The sequence below is a fragment of the Pelmatolapia mariae genome, linkage group LG20 (genome assembly GCF_036321145.2).
Source record: "Pelmatolapia mariae isolate MD_Pm_ZW linkage group LG20, Pm_UMD_F_2, whole genome shotgun sequence".
In the NCBI taxonomy this organism is placed as follows: domain Eukaryota; kingdom Metazoa; phylum Chordata; class Actinopteri; order Cichliformes; family Cichlidae; genus Pelmatolapia; species Pelmatolapia mariae.
This window is the reverse complement of record NC_086244.1, coordinates 26,715,241-26,735,850: the sequence shown is the minus strand read 5'-3', so window position 1 is coordinate 26,735,850 and position 20,610 is coordinate 26,715,241. Positions and strand designations below refer to the sequence as shown.

General features: G+C 41.2%; 2 protein-coding genes across 2 annotated transcripts; one reads left to right on the top strand and one right to left on the bottom strand.

The window, feature by feature from the left end:
* Positions 1-7,784: 7,784 nt before the first annotated feature.
* Positions 7,785-10,688, top strand: neurod4 (neuronal differentiation 4). The gene is made up of 2 exons (XM_063463722.1): positions 7,785-7,967; positions 8,907-10,688. Exon 2 carries the CDS (start codon positions 8,913-8,915, stop codon positions 9,969-9,971), a length of 1,059 nt encoding a protein of 352 aa, XP_063319792.1. The 5' UTR covers positions 7,785-7,967; positions 8,907-8,912; the 3' UTR covers positions 9,972-10,688.
* A 5,847-nt stretch (positions 10,689-16,535) lies between these two features.
* On the bottom strand, positions 16,536-17,982 carry birc5b (baculoviral IAP repeat containing 5b). Its single transcript, XM_063465488.1, has 4 exons — positions 17,857-17,982; positions 17,082-17,191; positions 16,717-16,831; positions 16,536-16,625 (listed from the first exon to the last, which is right to left on the bottom strand). Exons 1-4 carry the CDS (start codon positions 17,980-17,982, stop codon positions 16,536-16,538), a joined length of 441 nt encoding a protein of 146 aa, XP_063321558.1.
* Positions 17,983-20,610: the final 2,628 nt, after the last annotated feature.

The window sequence follows — 20,610 nt, the reverse complement described above, 5'->3', positions numbered from 1 at the left end:
GTGAATCAGAGGGACGGAGCATCCTAGGCTTTTGCTCCGGTTTTGGAGTTGCAGGAGCTGAAGGCATGCAGGGATATGGAGGACCGAGTCTGGGTTGGGTCACTGATGAGGGAGACTTCTTAATGGAGGGTTCTCTTTTTGGAGACATTCCTGATGTCCTGGTAGAGTTACACTCAGTGTCAGATCTCTGCACAAGCAGCCAGTATGGCGCTGAGAGAAAGAATTTCAAGCTATGAAGTAAGTTGGGTGTATCCTGTCGAGGAGAGGGGGGAGGAGATCAGATTTATGATGCTGATGATGCTCAGGGACTGGCAGGTGGATGAGGCAGAGGTGAATTAGTGAAGCAAAGCGTAGGAGGAGTGGAGATGAAAGTGAGGGTGTAAAATAAAGAAGGGCCAAATATAGAAATCACCATCCTCCTGTGACTTCATTTATTTGGGTCAGAAGAGTGTGTGTGTGTGAGAGGGAGAGAAGAGAGAGAGGATTGGGTGCTAGTTTATGCTATAAATACCTAGAAACAGATACAAAGCATTAAAAAGCTTACATTTACTGAACCAAGAGTCTAGAATATGCATAGTTCAGTGAATTCACAGAGTCTGACAAGTGTATAAGGTACTAGTCATTGATTGGGCTGTAGGGGTACTGAAGTATCTCCCAGACAGGCAGTACGCCAGACAGATCACCAGTCTATTACGGGTCCAGCACAGGAAGACACACACATTCACAGCCACAGCATTGTCTTTGGATTCTGGAGTTCCTGCAGGAAATTCACACAGGTACAGCGAGAAGCTGTAAACTTTACAAAGAAAGGCCCCAGCTGGCCAGGTTCACCTTCTGGCTGTATCACTGTACCACTGTGCTGCCCGAGATTGTAACATTCATTCTAATTTTATGTTACGCATCACTTGAGGTTGCTAAATTTATTCTATCTTTTTATTTTAATATACATTTGGGGTTAATTCACAATAATATTCACTTAGTTGTATCTATTTTTTAAGTGTAAATACCTTGTCTCGTGTCCAAAAACAGTTGTAGATTTTCTAGTGCAGACTCTGCCTATAAAATAATATGAAAGAATATCTAAAAGCACTGCTAAATCAAACGTGTTTCTACCTGCTTCCCCTTGTGACAAAAAATCAGCTAGAAGTAGGTTTATTTTTACATTCTGATGTTGTGGTTGTAACTCCTATAATATTATATGCACTACTGTATGTGTAAGCCTCTATGGTAAAGTGTTATAGCAAGCCATCATCAAACCTCTGACCACCATGGTCCAGTTTGAAATGTGACAATGTTCAGTAGTCAAAACAACCCTTTAATCACAGCTCTGATCATCACACAAGCAGAAATGTTTTAATTTATTTCCTTTGTGTTTTCTGTGCTTTCATCAATTAATCATCTGCTGATGATTTACTGGTTGAGGCTTATTTTCAGTCAACAGCTTTGTTTTCAGATTAAGTTTTTTCCCCCCTAAATAACAAGAGATGAGTGTGTTCAGGATCAAAAAGGGATCGGGGAAAAAAAGAACAGCAGTATTTGTGGTTTCATTAGTTCAGTTTCTTCTTAAAATGAAACTATTTCATTGTCATTTTAAACAAAATGACAAAAGCCGATTTGAAAAATATTTTAGGATTTGATTTTTGGAACCAACCCCCCAAAATGTTACTTATACAATTAAACCAAATGATTATTATTTGATTCACAACATTTAAGTGCACATTATTCTATAAGTTTTTCCCCACAGAATAAAGTTACATAAGAATGTAAAAGATGTGGCCTTTTATCGTAATACACTGCTATCTATTCAAATTTAAATTCAAATCTTGAGAGAATTAAGAATTTCAGTTGAGAAACAAATAAATAAACCCGATGTAACCGACCTCCTGCGGCTGCCCTGCAGTACCTTCACGGCCCACCAGTGGAGCGCAATCCATACTTTGGGAATCACTGAACAAAGCCATCAGACGTGAGATGCCACTCTCAAAATATATCACTAGATGTCACAATTGCACCACAGCACCATACGTACTCGACCCCATTAAACATTTGCCCTTAAATGATGATGAATGAATACAATACATCCGCTCACGCGTTTTAATGGACCTTTATGGGTGAAGTTTTTATAATAAATCATCGAACTTTCAGCTGTCAGTGTCGAAAATTTTTACAACTTCTGGTTTCGCTCTTTGCGCTCATCCAACAGTCTTTGCTCTCCGCTAGTCAGTCACATTTGGGGACAATCCATCGCACGCTCAATGGGCCTTGAAATCATCATTTATGTGTCCAGTGCGTCTAAACAATAGCGACATAAGACCCATGCTGTGCGCCCAACGGCACTTCTGGTGCTTTATAATAGCCGATCGAACATGCAAAACGAGGGTACGAAGGAACAAAATTATCAGCCCATTATCAAAATGAAACGAAACAAGAGAAAATACAAATAAGGGAAATATTCAGATTTTTTTAAATTCACATTTTTTTTTAATATCCTTTAGTTTATTTTTCAGCGTTAATCCTATTAATGCTTTCAGGATGCAGACCATTCACTTGCCAGCTGATTGCTGATGAGTCTGCCGAGCAGACAGCTCAGTGTCAAATAGTTTAAGAAGATTACCAGGGCTTCACGTTTTCCTCATCATTTCCAACAATAATCCACCGCAAGAGGCTAATAACTCTGAGAATACCCTATACGTCTGCTTTGAAATAGATTATCAACCATATATGCTGTAATTAGCAAACTGAAATATTGTCCTTTTGGGTTTTGCAGGTGTCTGTGTATACTTATGAAATTAATTTTCTAAATAAAAAAAAACACTACCATCATCGGTTTCTTTATTTTCCACTTTGTGTTGATTGTTGTGTAAGCAGATTCAATTACTTCAACTTAAAGGAAATGTTTCAACAGATCCTCTGAGCTGCCCCAATTGACTAATGAAATTATGGCACTTCTACCTAATGTCATTCAAAGTCCCCCGCCTGCTACAGCAAATCTCCACACCACCTGATTTATTTTTAATGATATTACACCCCTCGGTCGCCTGTGTCATGGTAATAATCGGGGCTGCTCCAGCTGCCTCTAGATCACATTAGCCAGGCTTAATATTGACAGTGCCGGGCCCACTGAACAATGAAGCTATGGGGATAGAGGGAGCTTAGAGGCTGCCTAGCCAGTGGGTATTCTGCAGGAGGTAGTGGAGATGCAGGCCAGGATGCTCCAGTTCCCTATGCCCCGGAGGACTGGCACCATCATTAGGCAGCATCTTCTATAGTCCTGTGGAGATTTAAACCCACCACTACCAAATCCAGACCCCACCCAGGCCCAAGACATCAAAACCATACTGACAGGGAACAATGAAACTAGTGGCAACTTGATTCCCTGCTATTTCTTCACTGGAAGGGGAGACCTGCCAGGACAGCAGCTCAGCAGCTGCACCTTGTAGGTTCCTGCTGTGACAGAGTATTTGGATAAGGTTCAAGGAGAAGCGATCTGCAGGGCTCACCTTATAACATCATAAAATAGGCTGTTAGAAGTTCACCCTAATGGACATACAAACCTTTTTTATCTAAAAAAAAAAAAGAAGTATAAATAATTACATAATATCATGGCTAATGCATATATTTTATTTTGATTTATTAACTGATTTTTCTCTTTTTTTAACCAAGTGTATTATAAGAAAAAGAAAAACCTTTTGCATCCAGATCTGATTAGAAAAGTGCTTTTATCCGTTAGACAAATTTATGTTGTAGGCTTGTCTAGTTGCTGTATTTGCATAATGGTCACACTGGGATTTCAGACTAGGCCACTTGTGGGACACTTGCACCTGATCACAGAGACACTATGGCTCTTTGCCAATCACACCTTCGCAGTTGATTCTCCCAATTAAAAAATCACCTGAATTTGTCATCACATTTATCAGGTTGTTCAATGTCAGTTGAATGTCTGTATACTCAGATTTTATCGTCTATCCTAAATTGTTGTTTGGATCGAAAGGGGATTTTGTATTGGGGGCCCACAGATTACCGCCGTTGATTAGTGGTTGGGTGTAATCCTTTCAGACCCTCTCTCTCCAAAACACCCCTGGGATATGCCCATCTCCCAGAGGACCGGCAGCATGGCAGATGGACCCCCCCCCCCCCCCCTCGGCCCCCTCTAACAGCACAACCAAAAACACTGTTGATGTCCTGGGACGGAGGTTGTAAAGTATCCTGAATATGAAACCACAGGCACCTTTGTTTAATGGCTCTCTCCCCACTTAGTGAGAATTGCCCTCAGGCCCGATTCCCATTCTGTAGGCACATTTCTGCTCGATTGGAATGTTTTCCAAATCCATTAGCCAAAAGGAAGAGGAATAAGCTGCAAACAATCTACTCATATTTTGGAGATGAAATGCTGCCTGATCTTATCTAAATGCCCTTTGTGATCCAGGAGACTCTAATTTATTGGCACCATATGGATATGACAAGGGATTTTCCAGAACAAAAAAAAGTTTCAAGTTGAACATGGAATTATGTTCAGACACAACAGGATAAATAAACCGTACACTTTTCTGTGGAGCATGACTGCACACACACCTTTATTCAGTCTGCCATGCTGAATGTCAGCAGTATGACGTTCATGTAAATGGGCCGCAGTTGCAAAAGTGTGAAAACTTACAACTGAGCTCTGAGCTCTTTACATTTAGTTTGCACAATTTAATTTGGGAGAAACACTTCATTTTAAGATCTTTCCAGTTTCACCAAAAACAACTGAGCTTAAAAGTCTACAATAAAAAATTCTGAGAAGTCTGCTTTGTAATTGTATTCAGCCACGATGAACAGCAAATGGAAGGAAGACTAAGACGTCTTAACATGCAACATAAAATAACTTGAAATCGGTTGGATTAAGTGGATGTAAAATAGATGTTGCCAGTCGTAGAGAGAAAACTGCATCATACATAGTACAAATGGGCTCAGGACACTAAACTCTGAACAGTGAAGTTTCATCTCTCTCTAGGCTAACCACCCTGTGCCACATCACCCCAACTCCTTAGCATGCCAGCTCCTCTCACAAATCCAAGCTCGCTGCATCTTTTATGCGTACAAGGGGGCTCAGCTTTCAGGAGCGAGCCAGGGAGCATGTGTGTGGAGCTTTAATTCCTATTGTATTCGTGCAGTCTTGGTGTGTGTGAGTGTGTCTGTGTTTTAGCAAAAGAGGGAGCGGGAGATAGAGATGAAGAAAAAGACAGGAACAAGGACCCATCTGTCAGCACAGTGCACCAATCCCTCCCATTCCACTCGGAGTCCCAGGGGACAAGAGCGCGAGACAACTCACTTGTGGCAGTGGTTTTTTGTAAGGAATGGGGTTGCCCCCATTAATACCAACAACAGCACTTAAAAAGCTAAAGTGGGGCTGGTACTCTTTTAGTCGTGAACATAAACTTGTCTTGGACAGCTCATGCCAAAGCTGACTATGTATTTCTTTTTTGGCCAATCAATCAAACCAAAGCATACATTAAAATCTGATTTATGTTCACAAAATCTTCATTATTAAAAGGCATCTCTTTGAAACACAGTACGTGAGTTCAGTAGACTGTGTAACTTTACTTGTCTACTGTAACTTTACTTGTAACTTTACTTGTTGCAAATATAAATATGTAGAACTATCCCAAGTTCAAATCATGCAAACTCATCAAAAGTTGGTTCAGATCATCTGTGTTCACCATGACCTCTTCCGGAAGGTTGGCTTTCTATGTTATTGCTTAAATGGGAGCAGGGCAATTCCCTTTCCGTTAGTCAGTCAGTCATTTGGGAAACCGATGGGGATTGTCGGAGACTGCTAGGCTCCAATTCCCCATGCAGGCTGCAGGTGTGGCGTGGCCATACTCACACTCCTGGGACAGAAGGAGAGTGTATGTGTTTGGGGGTGTAGAAGTGCATCCAGCAGGGGAGCTTTGGGCACATCATATTAGCCACATACACAAAGGACAAGGCTTATCTTTCTGTCCACATACCTTTATGGCCAGTGCACTGACCAGGAGTGATTAGAGAGGTGGATAAATACTGTTTCAAGCACAAGACATCTTCTCGCAAGTGACGCCTGAGCATCCAAGCAACAGATGCCCCCACCCCCCAGTGGCTCCCATATTCAGCCATCTGTTAGCTTGTGTCTAATAAATCGTTTGATAAGTGCCTGTTTTCAAGCGCTTCTTGTCGATTAATCGCGTGATTATATCTTTTTCCCCGGAACGGAAATACTGCATATCGCTCTTAAAAACAAGGAAACTTCACCGGATAGTCGAAAAAGTTCAGTCAGGAGCACAGCTGTGCGCAATCGCGCGCACAATTGGGATCAATGCGGGGGCACGTGCGACTCGCGAGACCCCGCCTGTCAGTGGCCGGTCGTAACAATAGACCCCCACTGAGCTGCGGCTCGCCACGCACGACGACTGGCGGGCGTTTCTCGTGCTGTGGCATTTGTAGTGAAAAGTGTGCAAAATGACAAATATTTACATAAGATTTGTGAAGCCTAATAAAAGATCACTTGGACTACGCTTTTGATTCAAAGGGTCTACTGAAAAGTTAGGTTGTACGTGTTTAAAGTTTAAACAAAAGACAAACAAACAAACAAACAAAAAACGACATAGAAAGCAAAGCATAAAAGCAATTAGTCATAAGCCAAATCTATCATTGATAATCTAGTAACTACATGGTGTAGCTGATTACATTTCCAAATGGATTCTCATAAGCATAGCTGATCTAAATGTGTCTCGATCGCTGGACCAATCGACTCAGTAATCAGATTGCCAACTCCTTGGGGCCAAATATGACGCTAAAAATTGAAGGAAACAATTGAATGAGTGGTTGAACAGCGCACACACCTGCTCTCCGCACACCACGCTGTCAAAATCACTTAAATACGCACACAAGGAAGAGCGTCTCTTAACTCATTGAAGATCAAGCCCACACTGCGTTTAATGAAGTGGAAAATGTATAATCCAACCGACTAATGAAGAGATAGACAATCGATTACGATGGTTAACACACTCACGCAGTAGCAAACAGTCCAGTGGATTTTACGATTTCTGTGTTTTCAGATTTGAGGGCAACAACAAGAGATCTTCATTCAAGTCAGATCTGATTGGAAATCTAACAGTAAACTTCTGCGTAATACTGAAATCTGTGATGGGAAATTATTGAGTTTATTATTGAGTTTGAGTTATTTTTTTTCTTCTTTTATTAAAAAATAGCTTTAACATATATTTAAATTTGCGCGCAATCGTGGTACGTGTAGGCCTATAGGGGCATTAATTTTGCAACACAACTTAAAATTAGAATAAAAATAGGATAAGGTGGGATTAGCAGAAGATTGGAAAATGATTAGTTTTGTTTTAGACATAAATATATTTTTAGATAGTGGTATAAGCAAAGTCACATTTGGGGAAAGAGTCTTATGAAATCTGACCGCTGGAAGGGTGTGTATAGGCTATAAGATGCATAAGGAGCATATGCAATGTTATTTAACATTGCATATGCTCCTTAAACTGCTACCAAGTGTTTTCAAGTTCCTTTTTGTTGGCCGCTGTGCATTTCTGACCTCCTATACACCCATCCTTTCGTAGTTCACGGACTTCATGATTTAAAAAAACAATTGTTATGCATGTACCCTGTCGCACTCTCTCGCTCGCTGCACATTTGCCAAAACTTCTGGTCACGAGCACGCCACGCGCGTTTGGATAAGTTGACGGTGGGTGGGGCGGCAGAGGGAGGGACTTGCCCGGTTAAAGGCAAAAAGAATATCAGCCCGATCGTGTCATTTGGAGATGAAAGTTCCAAGCGTACTCATGGCCATCTGACGGAGCAGAAGATTAAAGGACACTGGCCGGTGCGCGAAGAAAGAAACACAGCAGTTGTGGACTTATCACTCTTTTATTAGTCTGTTTAACATTCAAAAATCTGTTGTGAACGAAGCGAAAACGGATCCCAAACAGGTGAGTTGACATTTTATGTCCAAGTCTTGCGAAAGAAATAGAAAAAAAACCCCATATGGCTCACATTAGAGCTAATAAACTTAACACATGCAATTTTTGCAGAAAAAAACTCTTAAGTTTATTTACAGCTGTGAACACCTTTCAAATCACCCAAGCATCATCCTATTATTTACAGTTCTATCTTTTTTATGTTCAGTGGGATGTACAGTAAAGACAGAATTACGAGCCCAAAGTTCACTCTACAAGTTACTTTAAATTGTCTCACAAAGTAGGACTTTTTTGCACAACAATAACAAATATTCTTCGTTTCACTTAACATTAAAGTACAAAATAACATTTAAAATATGATTTTGGGGCGATATAGATTGCTCTGCAAAAAGTATAATAATAATAATAATAATAATAATAATAATAATGAAGGTATTCTAACAGAGAAATGTGTGAGTGTGTGTGTGTGTGTGTGTGTGTGTGTGTGTGTGTGTGTGTGTGTGTGTGCTGGGGGGATGCATGTTTGTTGATTTGTATGTTGCCTGTTTAATCTTTGAGCTTTATATACTGAGTAAATCCCGTGGTGTCCCAGATTGACAGCGTCTCTGAAAGACTGGAGAATAACAGCAGGGAACCACTCATCCATCTCATTCTGAAAACAGCCATTTATTCATTAATATCCAAATTTCACAGTGAGATTGACTTTAAATAATTACTGGATTTATTTCAGAACTGTTATGCGACAGAGGTGCTTGCACTTCATATAAGTGATCTGTCCATACTACCCTGCTGAAATGAGAGCACTCTCAGTCAGTGTGTGCTTCTGGTGCCCATCAGTAATAAATAATAATACAATTTTATCACGTTTTGGGGGAATAGCCTCAAGGATTTACATTCACAGACACTGAATCCTGAAGTATTCAATTTGTTGTGTGGGCTCTTTTTCTTTAGATCAAAATGATGACCAAATCATTTGGGAAAAGTGGGGATGTGAGTGAGCTGGTGAGCTCCCTCAGCTGGCTCGATGATGACGGCAGCTCACAGGATGGAGATGAAAGCCCAGAATTGACGGGGCGCCATGGCCTGACTGTAGGGGGCCGCCTCCACTCCTGCACAGAACTGGGTAGTGAGGATATGGAGGAAGAGGAGGAAGAGGAAGAGGACGAAGAGGATGGACCAAATGGAGAAAATGCTCCCAAAAGGAGAGGCCCTAAAAAGAAGAAGATGACCAAAGCTAGACAGGAGAGGTTTCGTGCACGGCGATTAAAGGCCAATGCCAGAGAACGTTCTCGTATGCATGGGCTAAACGATGCTCTGGATAATCTGCGCAGAGTGATGCCTTGCTACTCTAAGACACAAAAGCTGTCGAAGATTGAGACTCTGCGGCTGGCTCGCAATTACATCTGGGCTCTATCGGAGGTGCTAGAAAGTGGCCAGTCCCCAGAGAGTCATGGATTTGTGGAGATGCTGTGTAAAGGTTTGTCCCAGCCTACCAGCAACCTTGTGGCTGGCTGCCTGCAGCTGGGACCCACTCCGATGATTCTTAATAAGCTGGAAGACAAGTGTGGAGGTCCAGGAATGGGTAGTATGGTGGCTGGCCATCCCCTCAGCTACCCATCCCCAGGCCTTCCCAGCCCACCCTACGGCTCCCTCGAGGCATCCCACCTCCTCCAAATGAAAGGATTCAAGGGGCCTGTATATGACAACCCCTCCCCTAACGAGTGCAGCAGCAGCACTCCTCCATACGATGGGCCCCTCACTCCCCCTCTCAGCATCAGTGGCAACTTTGCCCTGAAGCAGGAGCCATCTCCGCATGAGTCAGAGAGGAACTACACACCCCACCATGCTCACTACCTCTCATCCCACCATTACCCCACGTCCACGACAGGCAGCCTACCAGGGGGGCCTCAGGCCCACCCACTCTTACAGGCTTCTCGCTACGAGTTGCCCCTGGATGTGGCCTTTGACTCCTTTGCTTCCCCTCACCTCATCACCTCTCAGATGGGTACCATCTGAAATGTGATAGTACCAGTGAATGAGTGACTGTTATGAATAGCCAGAGTAGAAGCACTGCTCCTGTATAAACTGCTGTAAAAAAAGGATGACTGTGGTACTGAGTGTATAGAGAAAAATGTTTGCTTTTATGTTGTCTAGTACTCTGGGAGAGCACTGAATGCTCAGAGAGAAGACTCATCACCTCAACTCAATCTACCTGATACAAACATGCACCCATAACATTTATTATTGTATTTATTTCGCTTTTGTTTATATGTTAATCTTCTTTTGAACACATTGCTCCGTCAGTTTTTAAAGAGTTGAAGTAAAAATTAGTTTACCAAATCAGATGTCCTTGCTGAAGCATTATTCAGATGCTTATGTTTGAACAAATACTTTATTATTTACACGTCTACGTATAAAAAGAAATTGATCAAAAAGTCACCCATTGTGCACTGAGGCCTACAGCCAGTTTCCTTCTGAATTTAAGAAAAGCAATGCATTTATTTATATCTGTATTTAATATTTATTTTGATAATGTCTTGTCTGTTTTATATTTTTCTGAGCACAGTTTCTGTTTCACTGTCTTGGGTTGATGCCAGCCACTGGTAGCTGTACTGTATTTAATTTATTTATTTTAAGTCTTTCAGGTACTTGTTCATTTGGTGTCACAATTTTTGTCATACTGTACTGTTAATATTTTGCTGTTTCGCACTTAATTAAATAAATATTCTTATATTATATGCTATTTCCATAGTAACACGTGTGCCATGTCTTTTTGTGATGTTATGCTGTCATCCATTTCTTACATTTTAGTTTAACAGAAAGACAAACGCATGCACTAATTGGCTGTAAACACAAGCTTGGTACAGTGATGTTTTCATTAATTTAGATTTCTTTTTGCGTTTTAGTATTGCACTTATATTATAAAGCACAGTAGATAATACAGAGATGACTCTTTTTGCTAAGCCCTCACATCAGAAGACAAATTATTTTCATCAACTCGATTACAATTTCAGTTAAATTACAAGTTCTGGTTTTAAAAAAAAAATTAAATGTGAGTCAGCGACAGCTGTTACATCACTCTCACTAGCTTTGTGCATCGTTTTAGATGCATCGTTTTCAGAATATCCCTGTAATCTGGTCACGATTACCAGCAGGTGCAGTATTGGACATTTTTCTGTACTCATAAATGCATTTTTACATGCAAAATAAGTATTACACAAACAACACGAATAGCTAATTAGTATATTTAGATTTTTGTGGCTCTAAATCATTTTATAATAGAAGAGTGTGCCAACTAAAAAAAAAAAAAAAAAAGGGAAATCAGCAAGACTGGATGAAGGAGTACTTTGTGGCTGGGAAATAGAGATCTGTTGCAGGATATGAGTGTGTGCATGTGTGTGTGAGAGAGAAAGAGTCTGTGCATGATGTCATTCAAAGGCTTGCTCCGGGGTTTCTATCAGGTCAGGCGGGAGGCTGTTGTGGGCCATGGGAAAACAGCTCCGGGGAACAGGTGAACCTGTCACAGCTCTGAGCCTCTATCGTTGGCTTTCTCTCCCATGTGTCCCATTTTCCCATCTAGCTCATGCCAAAACACTGAAGGGCAAGAACTCATTTTCCAATAATTCATCCAGTTTTACTGAATGGTAAACTAGCCTGGGTTTTCTTTGAGACACAGCACATGTGTATGAAGGATGCTATATAGTAGCTAAGAAGATTAGCTTTTACGAAATATTAAAATAATGCAGTCTCAACATACTAATGCTGTAAATGGGTAAAAGTTCAGCAAAGCAGCAATAAGGATACATCAATCCAGAGATAATGTAAAGCTGGCAAAGTTCATAAAACATTTATATCACTCAACTAACCGGAGTATCAGTTTTGACTTTCATGATTGTGCTGAGGGACATGATGACTCTTGAAATAAACAAAGAACAGGGCGGCAGAGTGCAAAGATGAAGTGCATGAGTGTATTTATCCTTGTGGTCCTTTGGCCAATTGTAAAAAAAAGGGAAAAAAAAGGGAAAAAAAAGGGGGAAGGTGCTTTTGGATGCTGTTCTCTAAGAGGACTCCCCCTTCGTTTCCTTCAGCTACCCCTCCAAAGATTTGTCATTTCCAGTCCTGGCAACAGTGGAGAAGGGCTGGAAAAGAAAAGGGAATGATTGTTTTAGTGGGCGCCACTGGTCTATTGTGAACGCAGCCTGTTCTTTCTCTTGACCTGTGACCTGTATTGTTGTTGGGCTCCTCGTTTGGGGAGGTCAGACAGCTGGGGGAACGGCAGGGGGCTGATGGACAGCTGGGCCAATTTGGGGAGAAAGAGAGAAAGAGCAGAGAGTGAGAGCATAAAAGAGAGAAATGGGAGAGGCAAAGGGAAGTAAGTGTGTTGTGGAAGAGTGGAGAAGGGGAGAGAGGAGGAGAGGGCAGCAGAGGTGACCGAGGTCCTTGATCCTCAATTGCAAGTTTGTCCCCTCTGCTCCTGTGTGTCAGCCGTGGTGAAGGAATGACACATAGCTCTACACACAGGCAGACACAGTGTGAGAAAGTACTCGTAGAGTAGCTGATGCATGCTCTTTGTCCTTGCTATTAGGCTACAGCAAAAACTGTGTGTGCGTGTGAGAGAGAGAGAGAGAGAATGTAGTGGTTCTTTTTTTTTGGTGGTGGTGGTGGTGGTGGTGGTGGTGGTGGTGGGGGGTTACGACTTATCCTCCATAGTCCAAATAATACATGAGTGGGTGGATATGGAAATAATCCCTATAAATTGACTTTGGATACAAGATTAGAAAACACAGGACAGTCTTGCGCGAGGAGCATGGTGGAGATTTTCATGCAGCAATTTCAGAAGATTTAGAAATATATACGTGCCATAAGCTTTTAAAATGTCATTTTTTCTTGCTAATTTGCGCAAAAAAACCTAAATTATTTTAAAATGGGAAAAAAACAATAATTATTGCAATAAAATACTTTAAAAATAGTAGAAACGTTCATAACTTTACAGTACCATATAACACAGGCATCACACACACATCAAGTGGCTCTTGTCTATAATAAGGGCATGATGATGAGGGTCTAGTAATGGGAAGGGAACACATGCTCTGTGATGCCATCTTGGCTGAGGTGACAGGCAAGGGAACACAACCTGTAGCTCAATCCCCTGGGAGAGTGAGGTCATGTCAGATATCAGCACACAGGGGTTATTGGTGCCGTGCTTCAGCTAATGATTTCTCAACTTTAGTACTTTTTATTGATATATGAATATAGCCCAGTAGTTGCTGACAACATGAGCCTATGTGGCAATATAAGGTGATAACCTTGAGGCTAATTATGTTTTCCAGAGGAATCCAACATTGCAGACGCCCCCCCCACCCCCCCACCCCATAAGTACCATGTCTGAGCTGAGAGTTTGTGAGGTGCACTATAAAGCACAGTTTTTCCTCTAATTCACTTCTCTGCTTATATTTTTTTGTTTTCGTGTACAGCATGCCTAATCCGCTAGCTAAACAAGAGTTGCTCACAGTAAAATGAAAAGGTCCTGATCCATAGGAGGTAGATGGAGGGATAAAGCATTGTGATTAAGACTGTATTAATGGGGCCATAGGACGCTGGAAGGCTTTAATCAGTGTCTGTGTGCCGATAATCCCTCTGCCTTTAAGCTGAGGGTGAACACAGTGATTCTCCCTCCTCTTGGGCCTCAGCGCACATGCATAAACACACATGCTTGCTTCTGTGGGGTGCATAAGGCAATGGGTGGCTTGGTTGAGATGTGGAGCACCCCCAAAACAGAAACACCCTACACTCAGGAGCAGCTGGTAGGAGGACCAAGATGATGGCTGGAAAAAAAAGGTGTGGGCAAAGACAGAAAGTGAAAATGGAGCACGGTCTGATTGAGTAAAATAATTTAAAAAAAATGTACTGAGCCAGAGGTTTAACTTCATTTATTAACTAAATTCTAAGTAAGGTGTTGTTAAAATGGCAGCTTTCAGTCATAAATAGTCAATGATGTTTTTTCCCTCTGATAAAACACTAAAACATCAACTGAAAGTTTAAATATTTATATTAATGTCAGGAAAAAAATAATAAAATAGAATTTAAGGGCTCTTTCTAAAATATGAAACATGAACTCAGAAATGGAGGGGGAGGAGGAGAGGAGGAGGAGGAGAAGAAAGAGGGTAGCTCCCAGGTTCATTACCTATGGAAGTGGGTGTAAAGGTGACATTGTGTGCATGTGGATGAGGGGGTGGACCTTCCCCTCCCAGACTTCTCTCCGAGCATTAGGGTGTTAGAGTTAAAGAGCTTCTAATGGGATCTGGATGCTGTCGTGTTTACCCTGGCCCCCCTGCACACGCCCACTACATTGTGGAAGTTTCTGGGCTTAGGGACACCACAATGGGCTGAGTGTAGGGACAGATGGAGGTCCCTTTGGAACAGGGTACAAAACACAGCCAAGGTAGAGGGGCTGCGGTGTCTTAGAGGAGAAGCAGCCAGCATGCCTTACAGCCAGAAATGAGAGAATATTTGATGAAAAATGAAAATGAAGTGAATGTTTATTTTTTTCCCCCCCTTTGTAATACAATGAACAGTGCAACTCATTGTCCTTAATCTGGCAGTCTATCAGCAAATTCATCATTTAAACACACTCACAGACTGTGGTCCACAATCACAATGGAGTCTAAGCTTCTGTGTCAGCTGGCTTCTTTACATGCCAGTCATTTATCCTTTTTATAATATTCCCATCAGAACTTTTCAGACGGAGACAAGAGCGTGAGACTTTAAAAGTTACATTAACATCATCCTGCCTTTCTCAGTGTATCCATTGCGCTCATGACATCTTTTGATTTGCCCTTTGTTTATGAGGGGTTAAACCGGGTCACATGAGGGGGTAAATGCTGATGTCATTCATTTTGGGCACTAAGGAGAATGAGAGGAGAAGATTCAGTGATAGATGCTGATGAGAAGCATTGGAGGGTAGAGGGAGGCACTGGTTGCAGGAGCAACAGATGGGGCCGGACTGGAAAGCCCAGGTTGTAAAGTTTCTGTTAGTAACATCTGTCAATTTGTCCATCTGCTACACTTGCCCCTTACAGTTTATTAAAGAGAAACCTATTCATGACAAATCCTTTCTCACAGTTATAAGTTTAGAATTAGATCTGCATGTGTCATAGTGCTCTGTGGACTCCTGTTATTTTATAGTGTGATTTGTTAGGTTTATTCAGGTCTTAAATAACAGGATGGGAAAAAGTGAAAGGGCATCTTCCCAGCTTAGTTATGATGCAGTAATTTAAAATATTTTACTCCATTCCCACAGATAAGCTCATCTGTGCCACTTGAAGACAGAAGTCATACCAAGCTATTCTCTTTGTTCATTTTCTGGAGCACATATAAATAAGTGGATTGACACAGGATGTGGGTATAAGCCCTGATTAGAGTTACATTAGCAATTACTGCACACATCCCCCTTCTGATCCATGTATTCATGCAAAGCCACACCACTTACCCAAGCACCTCATCAGTAAAAAGCCTGGATCTTTCCCCATACACCTTCATATCCTTTAACTTTTTTTTTTTTTTAAAATAAATAAATGAATGCATTTAGCTTCAAGAACAAAATATAGTTTGAGGAAATATTTTACAACAGCACTGCAAGAAAGAGACCAGAGGAAATGATAAAAGCAGAACAGTTTATTAGAAATGTTACATCACCTATGGGCATTTAACTTTAGTTTTGTCTAAAAATATTCTCTTCAATTTGCTCTGCAGTGAGCGGATAAGAGAGAATTAAGCAGCTGATCTGGGCTCAGTGGCCAGAGTGTTACATTAGACATTAATCCAGAACAGTGGAAGGTTGGGGAAGGGATAGCATCTCTTAATCCTTCACGTCATCCAACCAAGCCTTCCATAAAACAGTGAGAAACAGAGCCCTGCATCATGTTTCTCTTGCATAAAAACAGGAGAAAAAGTAAAATGATTTTAAGAGTTAAACCGTTGTTCTTTAAGTGCAAAACAAACCCAGTCAAGTGCTTATCATGCAGCCATCGTTCCCACACCTTCTACTGTCAGCTGCAGCATCTCTTGAATTTCAGTCCCCCTCAGAGTTAGAGAAGTATCCTGGCAAGCCCTCAGTGCACTGTCCCCCTATATGTAACAGATGTTACTGGGGCAACAGTTGGTATTGAAAAGGAGGGGCTTCAGGCCATCTGTCCAGGGTCAAGGTTTGAAAAGGGGTGGTAGGGATGGTGGCACGTTCAGGGAAATGATAAGTAAGTGTTTGAAAAGAGGGAATATAGCCCGCATTGTAATCCAGCTCAATGTGCGCTTTCATTTCAGAGTGAGGTGCATTTGTTAAGGTTTTGATGAGAGATCGGGAATTTCAGAAAGTGTATCGGCGTTATAGCAAAACTGCAGCTTCAATGCAAAAGCACCATCTTGTGGTCAAAGACGGTACTGTAAACAAAGTGTCGCATTCGCCTAAGGCTGAATTTTATGAACTGCTATCCAATCCGACCAGTGAGTCAGGCTGCGGGTTCTTGTTTAACACTTAAGACTGGTATTGAAATAAAATAAGATGCAATAAATAAATGCATAGAATCAAATGGAGTCCAGCTGAGATTTAAGCACCTCAAGCGTATGGTCTATGGCATCCCTCAAAAAAGCCATCTTCTTGTGACAGACCTTTTTCTAAAGGGAGAATGTTGGAAAAGGGGGGATAAAAAGTAAGAATTGAGGAAGAGTTAGTGTCTTTGCACACAGCCTACTGATGGGCACTTACGTAGTAAATCTTTAGCCTTTTTTCTTCCAGGTGACAGAATTCAGCCATTGTTAGCTTGGTGAAGTCTTTCTTCATGGTTAAGAAGCCACAGTTAGAGCGTCTCTCATGTTCTGACCTTTACATAATAAGCAAAAACACAATTAAAAACAAAAAAATAATGCTGATTAGGCAATAATCAGGAGCCATGACTTATCAACTTCATGTAGCAGTCGGTCTTCTGCATATAGGTAACACGTCTGAGTAATGTAGATCCAAATTAAATGTTTAACTACTGCACCCCAGATAGTACATTTTTTAATATCCCCCCCCCCGCCCCCCCCCCAAAACCACCCCAAAACAAAACAACAACAAAAAGTTTTTCTTACCAGGGATCATCGTCTGGTTCCCAGCCCTCAAGCTCGAGCAGACAGAAGAAGCAGCAGGCAACATCTGGCTCATTCTCACTGGGGCAGTGGACAAACCCAGCTTTGGCCATCTGCAAATGTAAAAAGCAAGAGAGACCATATTGCCGGAAACATTTTGTTGCCAGGCAGGCCAAGAATTAAGTTTTTCTGCAAAGGAATAAGTTTCATTGAAAATGAAACCTGACGATGGTTCTCCTTTTGACTTAAGAGGGTAACATGGCACATGGTGTTGCTCATAAAGCAAGATGTCAGCAGCCTATTTATCATGACAAGACTAGAAGGTACCGGGACAAGCCCGTGCACTGGACACTTGATGAAACTGAATCTGGCACCTCCCTAACCATAAATTGCACGCTGCCAGTCTTTCATAAAAGTATGTAGAGGAATACCAATGATTATATTCATCAGTTACAATTATGATTCATGGAGATGAGTGTAAATACTCCTGTGTACAGTTTGAACCATCTACACTTAGACTTAATTACATATTACCTTTAAATACTTGGCGTCAATACAAAATGTTAAGTCATATTTAGAAAGCAGTTCAACTATTTAAATAAAAATATTTTCCCAAGAAGTCCCAGTTAAACCAACCTGTTAGAAAATAGATTTGACCAAAGGTAACCGCTGTGTAAATCCATAACATATTGTAGATACAACAAATATGATGGGAAAAAAGCTAGCTAATCATGTTCCAAAGCATCAAGATTTCAGTTACTTGCAATGGGTGTCATACCTTTTCAGGCGTGCAGTTGCATTCCTCTCTAAATGGCCAGTCTACAAAACTTTGCTCACGTAAATCATGACTGTACATTTTGCCAAATAAGTAAAACCTTTTTGCCAGCACATCAATGCTCGCCATAATTTTACCAAGAATGGGTTCAGCCTGACATGTGCTTAAATCACTGCCACGCACACTTCTGCAGCTGTTTTCACTTTTCACTGATTAAATTCTCCCCAGGTTCAAGGCCGTGAGGAACTGTTTAGACTTGCTTTTGTTATTATGTTCTACAGTTTTTTTTGTTGTGAATATCTTTATTATATTAAGATTGAAAGTTGTTATACAAGTAAAACTTTACTAACTTACAACTGTGGGCAAAATTAGGCCCTGCTAGTAAAGAAGAAGAAGAACCACTGCAGATATACATTGAGGGGAAAGCAGTGAATGGGAATGAGACAAAAGTTCAATTAAAAATCATTTAGGTAAGGAAAACAAACAAAACAAAGCAAAAATTTAACTTCTGAAGTGAGGTTTTCCACACAGACATCTAACTGTTTGTCTTTATTGTTGAAATAAAATTGGCAACCTAACCCACCTTGCCTTCTCTCCTTTCCTCTGGCTTTGAACCAGCTTACAGTATTAACCACAAATATGATCAAGCATTCTTACTGAGAAATTATTAATACGCTTGAGGTTTTTTTTCCCACATGTGCATGTGTCAGAAACCTAACAGTAAATAGAGACACTATAGCCATTAATGGTTTTTGGTGCTACTTTTAATGGCATGTTCATTGCTGAGAGAGACGGGGGCAGTTTTTTGTCCGCAGTGAGTCTCTGTTACTCTGTAACGCTACCCCTGAGGCCCCTGGGTGCTAAAAAATGCTTACATCTATAAATTGTTGTCCTTTTCCCCTTCTAACCTTATCTTTCTGCAGAATGCATGGGGAGGTGGGGGCTGCAGTGCCTGCTTATTAGGCTGTGATTGTGTGACTGTGTACACACACACACACTCGCACACTAATCACTGGAGGCACTCTAGGAAGTGATGCTGTGTAAGGACATATCAAACAGTAGGCTTTGAATGAGTTGGACATTCACTGTACAGCTGATGTCACATTAAAGCTAGCTCCAGTTGGCCTATGTGGTGGATGACTGCTTACTGCAGAATAGAATTTACCTTTAAATGTCTTCATGTGTGTGTTATGTTGTCACGCTGCTTTTATTTATATCTGAATTTTTGCTTTTTTTCATCAGCTTCTTTAGATTTTATTAAACACTGCTGTTGGTTTGAGGTACAGCAACTGTGCTGTGATCCAGTGGGACCACAGGGTTTATTTAGAGGTTGAAGAATTTGCAGATGTAGAAAGGCTTGTGTGCTTAAGAGTGTTTTGCAAATGTTGTAGAATTCAATCCACATGCTGTACCAAAAATCCTTTCACGGGTGGGTAATTCTCATCTGTTGGTATTGGATCTGACTTCCTCACGCCTTCACTGACATTTGGCTCACCTTTCTGCCCTCTTTGCTGCTGATGAGTCCCCGCTACAGCATTCGGCAAACGGCTTGCTCCTTCCCCTGACACAACTGCTCTCACCAGGTCTGTCAAGATTAGCTGCTGTACTCTCCTGCTCTCGCTTTGTTTTCACACAGGGCGGACAGTAAGAGGGAGGGAGGAGGTATGATGTAGAGAGGTGGAGGGGAGGTGACAGAGGAAACGTGTATGTATGCGGTCTCTATGTCCACATGTCCTTCATATTACTCTAGTATATGCTGTTTCCTTTCACTGATCTTGGGAATCTTTTCAAAATAATGAGAATTTAATCGTTTTTCTTCTACTTGCAAAAACCCAGATCAGTTTAATTGTACAAGGATTCAACAAAGGAAATAGTTGTTTCTCATTTTACCTAGCTAGTGTTAGAGACTGGACCCAGTCATTAAGAGCAGGAGTAGCTGAAGTCAATGTGGAGCACAGGTAAGAACTAAATCTAATATCATCTGTCTTCTGCAATGTGTCTTCTTCCGTATAATGATAGAGTATGCTTGACTTCTATTTTTCTTCAATTTTAATTCAATATTGCAGCTGTGTGGTGCAGTTTTTGGGTTTATAAATATGCCTTGTTTATCTCAAATTAGATTATATTTGACAAATATGTGAACAGGTGTGCTTGAAGGTCACTGCTTGAAGGTCTTTCCTTTTCTCAAGTATACATCTGTGGAGATGAGCGCTGTCCTGACAGCTCCACCTGTTTCCTGCTGCTCTCACATCCAGACTGAGCTCCACACGAGTTTGCTCAAATTTCACACAAACATTATTCAAGGAATACATATTTGAGTGAAACTTGTCCCCGTTAACGAGTACACCACTTGTGTTTAACTGTTAGAAAAAAGCTAAATAAAGAATAATTTGCACACTTTCTTGATGATGATGATTGATGATGTATGCACGAAGGGGGCTAGATTTTAGATGTTATCTGGTTGACCCGTGTTGAGCTTTAATAATAGAGGACTGGCTGGAGAGATGATAATTAGTCTAAATAAAAATACACTGCTTATAATGTGTTGGCTTAGAGCAGAATAATGCTAATCATCATAGTAAAATTTCAGTAAATAAGGAGTTGTGATGCAAGTGTGTGATCTGAATATGGCCGGAAAGAGAGGCGCCCTGTGCTCCTGTGGTGCTGGTGTAAAAGTGTCAGGAAAGTGTGAGAGTGTGACAGTCAACAGCGACATTCTCCACCTCCGCAGGCAAGTGTGGATTCACAGGACAGGCA

Excerpts from the sequence above, each read along its gene's own strand:
- neurod4 (XM_063463722.1), top strand. The coding sequence starts at position 8,913 with ATGATGACCAAATCATTTGGGAAAAGTGGGGATGTGAGTGAGCTGGTG.
- birc5b (XM_063465488.1), bottom strand. The coding sequence starts at position 17,982 with ATGGCGAGCATTGATGTGCTGGCAAAAAGGTTTTACTTATTTGGCAAA. Across the intron at positions 16,832-17,081 it reads GAACCAGACGATGATCCCTG|GTCAGAACATGAGAGACGCT; the intron begins GTAAGAAAAACT and ends TATTATGTAAAG. Across the intron at positions 16,626-16,716 it reads AAAGGCTAAAGATTTACTAC|AAAAAGGTCTGTCACAAGAA; the intron begins GTAAGTGCCCAT and ends TTCTCCCTTTAG.